Here is an 8,306-nt window from a genome sequence, read left to right as displayed (position 1 = left end):
CACGTGTGCGGGGACACGTGTGCAGTGACATAGACATGCTAAGGACACATGTGTGCAGTGACACAGACATGGCAATGACACGTGTGCAGTGACACAGACACGCTAAGGACACACGTGTGCAGTGACACAGACATGCTAAGGACACACGTGTGCAGTGAGGGGGGGTCGTTGGGGGATTTATTGGGGGTGATGTGGGTTCATTGGGGGTGGGGGTGGTTTTGGGGGGGTCAGGGGATGAGAGGGCGTTTTGGGGGGTGATATGGGGGGGTGGGAATGTTTTGGGGGGTCAGGGGGTGAGGGGGTGTTCTGGGGGGGTGATGGGGGTTCATGGGGGGGTGGGGTGTTTTTGGGGGGTCAGGGGGTGAGGGGGTGTTTTGGGGGGGTGATGGGGGTTCATGGGGGGGTGGGGGTGTTTTGGGGGGTCAGGGGGTGAGGGGGTGTTCTGGGGGGGTGATGGGGGTTCATGGGGGGGTGGGGTGTTTTTGGGGGGTCAGGGGGTGAGGGGGTGTTTTGGGGGGGTGATGGGGGTTCATGGGGGGGTGGGGGTGTTTTTGGGGGGTCAAGGGGGCTTTGGGAGGTGATGGGGACTCACGGGGGTGTTTGGGGGGGGTCGGGAGGTGTTCTGAGGGGTCGGGGGCTGAGGGGATATTTTGGGGGGCGTGGGGAGGTGTTTGGGGGGAGTCAGAGGGGACGTTTGGGGGGCTCGGGGAGTCAGGGAGCGTTTTGGGAGGGTCAGGGGGTATTTCGGGGGGATCTGGGAGTGCTTCGGGGGGATCTGGGGGTGCTTCGGGGGGCTCGGGGGGCTGTTTTGGGGGGCTCAGGGGGTCAGGGGATACGCAGAGGCCACGAGTGGCTGCTGGTCCCACGAGTAGGTCTGGATGGTGGCCGCTTCGCCCCCCAGGCTGACGTGGCACCTGCGGGCACGGCGAGGGTCACCCCGGCTCTGCCACCCCCGGGGGGGCTCTGGGACCCCCGGGGGGGTGCCAGGGGTGTCCCCCGGGTGGGCACAACCCCCCCTCCCCCCGGTGCCCCCCCACTCACTGCCGGTCGGGCCGTGCCAGGAAGCAGAGGGTGAACAGCGCCAGGTCGAACTCGGGGCTGGAGCCCACCAGGAGCGACCCCCGAGGTTTGGGGTACCCGTCCCAGCGGAACCGCAGCGACAGCACGTCCGGGAACCCCGTCCACTAAACGGGGGGGCAAAGGGGGGGTCACAGACACGGGGGACGCGGGGGGGCACCGAGGGGTGCGGTCGGGGGGGGGCAGGGACACGGAAGACCCCCGGTGTGGTGACAGCGGTCCCGGGTGTGGCCGTGGAGGGACCACATTTATGGCCGGGGGGGGCCCTGGGACAGCCACGGGGGGACAGCGGGGACACCCCGGGGGGACAGCGGGGACAGGACACGGAGAAGGGGAAGGTGGGGTGGCCGGAGGGACACGGGGGGGACACGGCGGGGACACGCTGGGGACACAGGGATACGGCGGGGACACGGGGACACGGGGGGGGGACACGGGGGGGGACACAGGGACACGGGGGGGACCCGAGGGAGACACGGGGGGGACACCGGGGGGACACGGGGGGGACACGGGGGGGACACGGGGGGGACACAGGGACACGGGGGGGACCCGAGGGAGACACGGGGGGGACACCGGGGGGACACGGGGGGGACAGGGGGGGGACACGGGGGGGACACAGGGACACGGGGGGGACCCGAGGGAGACACGGGGGGGACACGGGGGGACACGGGGGGGACACAGGGGGGACACGGCGGGGACACGGGGGCCCTGGGACCGGGGGTGGAAGGAGGGGTGAGGGTGACACTGGGGGGTGAGGGTGACCCGGGGGGGGGTCACAGGGGCCCTGGGGCAGGGGGGTGGCAGGAGGGGTGAGGGTGACACGAGGGGGTTCATTCCCAGGGACACTGGGGGGTGGGCACAATGACAGGGACCCTGAGAGTGACCCCAGGGGACACTGGAGGGGAGAGGGACCCCGGGAGCTACTGCAGAGGGTCCCCTGCGTGTGTCCCCATCCCCCACTCGGAGGGTCCCCCCGTGTCCCCATCCCAACCATGTCCCATCATCTCCACGCCCCTGTGTCCCCCCCAGTGTCTCTGTGTCCCCCCCACGTGTCCCTGTGTCCCCCCCAGTGTCTCTGTGTCCCCCCAGTGTCTCTGTGTCCCCCCCACGTGTCCCTGTGTCCCCCCCAGTGTCTCTGTGTCCCCCCCAGTGTCTCTGTGTCCCCCCCATGTGTCTCTGTGTCCCCCCCAGTGTCTCTGTGTCCCCCCATGTGTCCCTGTGTCCCCCCCAGTGTCTCTGTGTCCCCCCCGTGTGTCCCTGTGTGTCCCCGTGTCCCCCCCTGTTCATGGACCCATCCCAAGAGCAGCCCAGGTACTCCCATCGCCCCCTCGTGTCCCCACGTCCTCCGTGTCCTCCCATGTCCCCCTGTGTCCCCACGTCCTCCCACGTCCTCCTGTGTCCACTCACGGGTCCATCCCAGGTGTATCTCAAGTATTCCACCCTCCCTGCCCACCCCGTGTCCCCATGTCCCCCATGTCCCCCTGTGTCCCCCTTGTGTCCCCGTGTCCCCCCATGTCCCCCCGTGTCCCCCCGTGTCCCCCCACCCCCACTCACGCGGCCATCCCAGGTGTATCCCAGGTATTCCATCCTCCCCATCCCCCATTGTGTCCCGGTGTCCTCCCATGTCCCCCTGTGTCCCCATGTCCCCCATGTCCCCCTGTGTCCCTCTGTGTCCCTGTGTCCTCCCATGTCCCCCCGTGTCCCCCTGTGTCCCCCGTGTCCCCCCATCCCCACTCACGGGTCCGTCCCAGGTGTATCCCAGGTATTCCATCCTCCCTGTCCCCCCCCGTGTCCCCCCGTCCCCACTCACGGGTCCGTCCCAGGTGTATCCCAGGTATTCCATCCTCCCTGTCCCCCCCCATGTCCCCCCATCCCCACTCACGGGTCCGTCCCAGGTGTATCCCAGGTATTCCATCCTCCCCGCCCTCTCCAGCGCCTGCAGTTGCACCCAGTTGTGACACCCAGACACCGACCCCTTCTTCACCTCCCCTGGGAACACAGAGGGGGGGTCACCGCGGGGCCCCCACCGTGGACACGAACACGACGTCCCAGCCCGAGGTTTGGTCCCCAGCCACCCCCTCCTGCATCCCCCACAGTGTCCCCCATCCCCACAGTGACCCCCTTGTCCCCACAGTGTCCCCTGTCCCACAGTGTCCCCCCTGTCCCCACAGTGACCCCCCTGTCCCCACAGTGTCCCCCTGTCCCCACAGTGACCCCCCTGTCCCCACAGTGTCCCCCATCCCCACAGTGTCCCCCTGTCCCCACAGTGACCCCCCTGTCCCCACAGTGTCCCCTCTGTCCCCATAGTGTCCCCCCATCCCCACAGTGTCCCCCCCATCCCCACAGTGTACCCCCTCTGTCCCCACAGTGTCCCCTCTGTCCCCATAGTGTCCCCCCATCCCCACAGTGTCCCCCCATCCCCACAGTGTACCCCCTCTGTCCCCACAGTGTCCCCCCATCCCCACAGTGTCCCTCTGTCCCCACAGTGTCCCCCTGTCCACTCGGTCACTGTTCCAATGTCCCCATTCTCGCCATGTCCCCCCAGCCTCAAAATGACCCCCCCATCTTCAGTGTCCCCCTGTCCCCCCCTCACCCCTGTCCCTCCATGTCCCCCCCGATTCCAGCCCCATCCCTCCCCACCCTGCTGTCCCCTGTGTCCCCCTTGTCCCCCTTGTCCCCCCATTTCCCCCCCCGTCCCCCCTTTCCCCCCTGTCCCCCCTGTCCCCCCCCGTCCCCTCTGTCCCCCCTGTCCCCCCCGCCCCCCTTGTCCCCCCATTTCCCCCCCTGTCCCCCTTGTCCCCCCATTTCCCCCCCCCCCGTCCCCCTTGTCCCCCTTGTCCCCCTTGTCCCCCCATTTCCACCCGTGTCCCCTCACCATGGAACACGTGCTCGAAGCCGGAGGAATCCAGAACTTTCCCCCCTGAGCGCGAGTAGAGCCCGAACCACATGGAGTGAAGGTCGGTCCGGAAGGACTCGGCTGAGGGGTACAGACCTGGGGACAGCCAGGGGACGGGGGGGACATCACAGGGACAGTGAGGGGACAGGGGGGGACATCACAGGGACAGTGAGGGGACAGGGGACATAACAGGGACAGTGAGGGGACAGTGTGGGGACATCCCAGGGACAGAGGACATCACAGGACAGGAGACACAGCCCCGGGGACAGTGTGGGGACAGAGGACACAGCCCTGGGGACAGTGCCTGGACATCGCAGGGGACACAGCCCTGGGGACAGCGTGGGGACATCACAGGGACAGGGGACATCACAGGGACAGGGGACACAGTCCTGGGGACAGAGAGGGGACATCATGGGGACAGTCGTGGGAAGGGGGTGGGACACGGGGGCAGGAGGTTTAGCCCTGGGGACAGTGCAGGGGGACGGGGGGGACACTGTGGGGACATTATGGGAACAGGAGGGACACCATGGGGAGCCTGTGGGGACACTGTGGGGACACTGTGAGGACACTGTGGGGACACTGTGGGGACACTGTGGGGACACCGTGGGGACACTGGGGGATGGGGGACACACTGCAGGGATGGGGGGACACCATGAGGACACAGTGGGGACATTCTGGGGACATTCCGGGGACACTGGGACTTTGTGGGGACTTTATGGGGACAGGAGGGACACCATGGGGACACTGTGGGGACATTATGGGGAGCCTGTGGGGACACTGTGGTGACCCCGTGGGGACACTGGGGGGTGGAGGACACACTACAGGGATGGGGGGACACCGTGAGGACACAGAGGGGACATTATGGGGGCACTGTGGGGACATTATGGGGACAGGAGGGACACCATGGGGACACTGTGGAGACACTGGGGGATGGGGGACACACTGCAGGGATGGGGGGGACACCGTGAGGACACAGTGGGGACATTCTGGGGACATTCCGGGGACACTGTGGGGACGTTATGGGGACACAGGGGGCACATTCCGGGGACACATTTGGGACATTCCGGGGCCGGGGGTCCCCTGGGCCCCACCCTTGCTGAGCACGAAGTTCTCCAGCAGCGCCAGGACCGGCGTGTCCAGCGCAGCCTCCAGGAATTCCCGCTCCTCCCGCCGCTCCTCGTCCGTCACCGCCTCCGCCAGCCCCGTCTGCGGCTCGTAATTGTCCAGGAGCGCCAGGAGCCGGGAAAACGTGGGGCGGGAGAGCAGCGCCGGGGCCACGTAGGAAAAGAGCCTGGAACGGGGGAGCGGGCTGGGAATGCGGCGTGGAAACCCGCGGGGATGGGGGGGAGGGACACGGGTTTGGGGTGGAGGGACACGGATTTGGGGTGTGGGGTTGGGATGAGGGTGGATGGAGAGTTATGGGGTGAAGGGACAAGGATTTGGGAAGGAGGGATGAGGCTGGAGAACCACGGGATGGGGTGGGAATGTGGGATGGAGACACACAGGACCAGGGATGCGGGGATGGGATGGAGACAGAGGGGATGGAGGTGTGGGGTGGGATGGAGATTTGGGGTAAAGGGATGTGGGGTCAGGGTGGAGGAATGAGGATGGAGATGTGTGGGATGGAAACACGTGGGATTGGGACAGGATGGAGGGACAGGGATGGAAACAGGTGGGATCAAGGGATGGGATGGAGACGGAAGGGTTTGGGATGGAGGGGTGGAGACAGCAGGGTTGGGATGGAGGGATGGGATGGAGACAGGAGGGTTTGGGATGGAGACAGGAGGGTTTGGGATGGAGGGATGGGATGGAGCGGGGTGGGGATGTGGGATGAGCTGCAGAGCAGGACAGGCAGCCGGGTCGGGCTGGAGGGATGGGGGTCACACACGGCAGACGCAGGAAGCCCCCCCCGTTCCCCCCTCACCTCTGGCTCCCGGAGTCGCCCTCGGGGCTCTGCAGGTTCAGCTCGAGCTGCCCCGGCCCCGCCCGGTTCGAATCGGCCGCGAGGAGCCGCTCGGAGAGATCCCGGAGCTCCTGGTCCGACACGGCCAAGCGGGGTTCGGGACCCTCCCGGGGCTCGGGACCCCCCCGGGGCTCCGGATCTTCCCGGGGCTCCGGGTCCGACACGGTCAAGCGGGGCTCGGGACCCCCCCGGGGCTCGGGACCCCCCCGGGGCTCCGGATCCCCTCGGGGCTCGGGACCCTCAAGGGGTTCCGGGTCCGACACGGCCGAGAGGGGGTCGGGACCCCCCCGTGGTTCGGGCCCCCCCCTCGGGGCAGGGAGGACCCCCCCGGGGGTCACGAGCAGCACCAGGAGCAGCCACGTCGCCATTTGGGGCCCCTCCCGGCCCGACCCCCACTTATAAAGTCGCCGCTATCGCCGCGATAACGCCCCGAGGTCGCGATGTGGCCTCGAGGGGGGGGGGGGACACCCCCCGGGCTGGTTTGGGGGCGGCTCCTCCCCCCCCAACCCCTCAATAACCCCCTGCTCCGCCCCCGAGGGGTGATTTGGGGGCTGCCCCCCTCCCGCCGAATTTGACCCTCCTCGGGTGTTGAGATCCCCAAATCAGCCCCCCCCCGCCCCCCCCGGGGCTGGTTAATGGTTACGGGACCAAATGTGACCCCTCAAGGACTTCCCAGGGACGGGGAGGGGCAGGGCCCCCCCAAACCGCCCCGCACCCACCGCGGGGGAGGACGGGGGGTTGTGGGGTGCGGGGGGGTATGGGGGGGACCCGGGGGCGCTTGGGGGGCTGTGGGGGACCAGGGGGGGCTGTAGGAGACTTGGGGGGGCTCTATGGAACCTGGGGGGCTGTGGGGGACCCGGGGGGGCTGTGGGGACCCGGGGGGCAAAGGGGGACCCGGGGAGGCTGTGGGGACCCGGGGGGCTGTGAGGGACATGGGGGAGCTGTGGGGACCCGGGGGGGCTGTGGGGACCCGGGGGGCAAAGGGGGACCCGGGCGGCAAAGGGGGACCCGGGGGGGCTGCGGGGACCCGGGGGGGCTGTGGGGGACCCGGGGGGGCTGTGGGGGACACGGGGGGGCTGTGGAGACCCGGGGGGGCTGTGGGGGACACGGGGGGGCTGTGGGGGACACGGGGGGGCCAAGGGGGAGCCGGAGGGCTGTGGGGACGCGGGGGGGGGGGGGGGGGGTAGGGTCGCGAGGGGGGCTGTAGGACTCTGTGGGGCTGTAGGGACACGGGGGGGGCTGTAGGACCCTGGGGGGGCTGTAGGGACACGGGGGGGCTCTAGGACCCTGGGGGGTTGGAGGGACCCGAGGGGGGCTGTAGGGACCTGGGAGGGGCTCTAGGGACGCGGGGGGGCGGGGCTTTAGGTCTCGGGAGGCCCCGCCCTAATCCGGGCAGGCCCCGCCTTCAAGGACCTCAAGGGGCGCTATGCGCATGCGCCTCGGCACGGCTGTGGTGGGCGTGGCTCTATCCATACACGGTCAGGTGGGCGGGGCCACGTCGTACACTGAAGGTTGGGCGGGGCCATGTCCGTAACGGGGATGTGGGCGGGGCTATGTCCATACACGGCAAGATGGGCGGGGCAATGCCTATATACGAGAATGTGGGCGGGGCCATGTCAGTACACGAGGATGTGGGCGGGGTCATGCCCATACACGGGGATGTGGGCGGGGCTAAGCCCAACACGATCAGGTGGGTGGGGCTATGCCCATACACGAGAATGTGGGCGGGGCTATGCTCATTAAACGAGCAATGGGCGGGGCCATGCCCATCCCCGGCCCGGTGGGCGGGGCCTCTGCCAATACACGGGAGCAATGGGCGGGGCCATGATCCACACCCGGCCCGGTGGGCGGGGCTCTGCCCCCCGCGCACGCGCAGTGCGGGCGGGCGCGGGGCCGCGGTTTGAAGGGGCCGCGCGTTCAAGGGAGCCCGGGACACCCCCCAAGACCCCCCCCGTGACCCCCCGAAACCCCCCCGAGACCCCCCGAAACCCCCCCTGGAGCCCCCGAGCCCCCCCCCGGGAGCCCCCCGTCTCTTGCAGGTTTTGGGGGTCTGGCTCGCCCTGCGCTTCCGGAACCAGCGGGACCCCCGAGCCGAGCCCGGAGCCTTCCTGGAGGGGGGGGACCCCCGGGGGGGGCACAGGGGGCTGGGGGGGCACAGAGATGTGAGGGAGGGGCACAGAGATGTGAGGGGGGCACAGAGATGTGAGGGGGGGGCACAGGGCTCGGGGGGGGCACAGAGCTGTGAGGGGGGGCACAGAGATGTGAGGGAGGGGCACAGAGATGTGAGGGGGGGGCACAGAGATGTGAGGGGGGCACAGGGCTCGGAAGGGGGCACAGAGCTGTGAGGGGGGCACAGGGGGCTGGGGGGGGGCA

At 69.0% G+C, this 8,306-nt stretch overlaps 1 protein-coding gene across 1 annotated transcript; it reads right to left on the bottom strand.

The window, feature by feature from the left end:
* Positions 1-801: 801 nt before the first annotated feature.
* On the bottom strand, positions 802-6,301 carry LOC116781907 (poly(U)-specific endoribonuclease-C-like). The gene is made up of 6 exons (XM_032677709.1): positions 5,895-6,301; positions 5,062-5,261; positions 3,950-4,066; positions 2,957-3,063; positions 1,042-1,184; positions 802-914 (listed from the first exon to the last, which is right to left on the bottom strand). The coding sequence occupies exons 1-6, from the start codon at positions 6,299-6,301 to the stop codon at positions 818-820; spliced, it is 1,071 nt and encodes a 356-aa protein (XP_032533600.1). The 3' UTR covers positions 802-817.
* Between the last annotated feature and the right edge of the window lie 2,005 nt (positions 6,302-8,306).

This window comes from Chiroxiphia lanceolata, unplaced genomic scaffold (assembly GCF_009829145.1).
Source record: "Chiroxiphia lanceolata isolate bChiLan1 unplaced genomic scaffold, bChiLan1.pri scaffold_89_arrow_ctg1, whole genome shotgun sequence".
NCBI lineage: Eukaryota > Metazoa > Chordata > Aves > Passeriformes > Pipridae > Chiroxiphia > Chiroxiphia lanceolata.
This window is presented reverse-complemented; position numbering and strand designations above follow the sequence as displayed.

Coding starts and splice junctions, on each gene's coding strand:
- LOC116781907 (XM_032677709.1), bottom strand. CDS start 6,301: ATGGCGACGTGGCTGCTCCTGGTGCTGCTCGTGACCCCCGGGGGGGTC. Junction 5,262..5,894: donor GGCGACTCCGGGAGCCAGAG/GTGAGGGGGGAA, acceptor CCCCCGTTCCAG/GCTCTTTTCCTACGTGGCCC. Junction 4,067..5,061: donor GAACTTCGTGCTCAGCAAGG/GTGGGGCCCAGG, acceptor GGCTGTCCCCAG/GTCTGTACCCCTCAGCCGAG.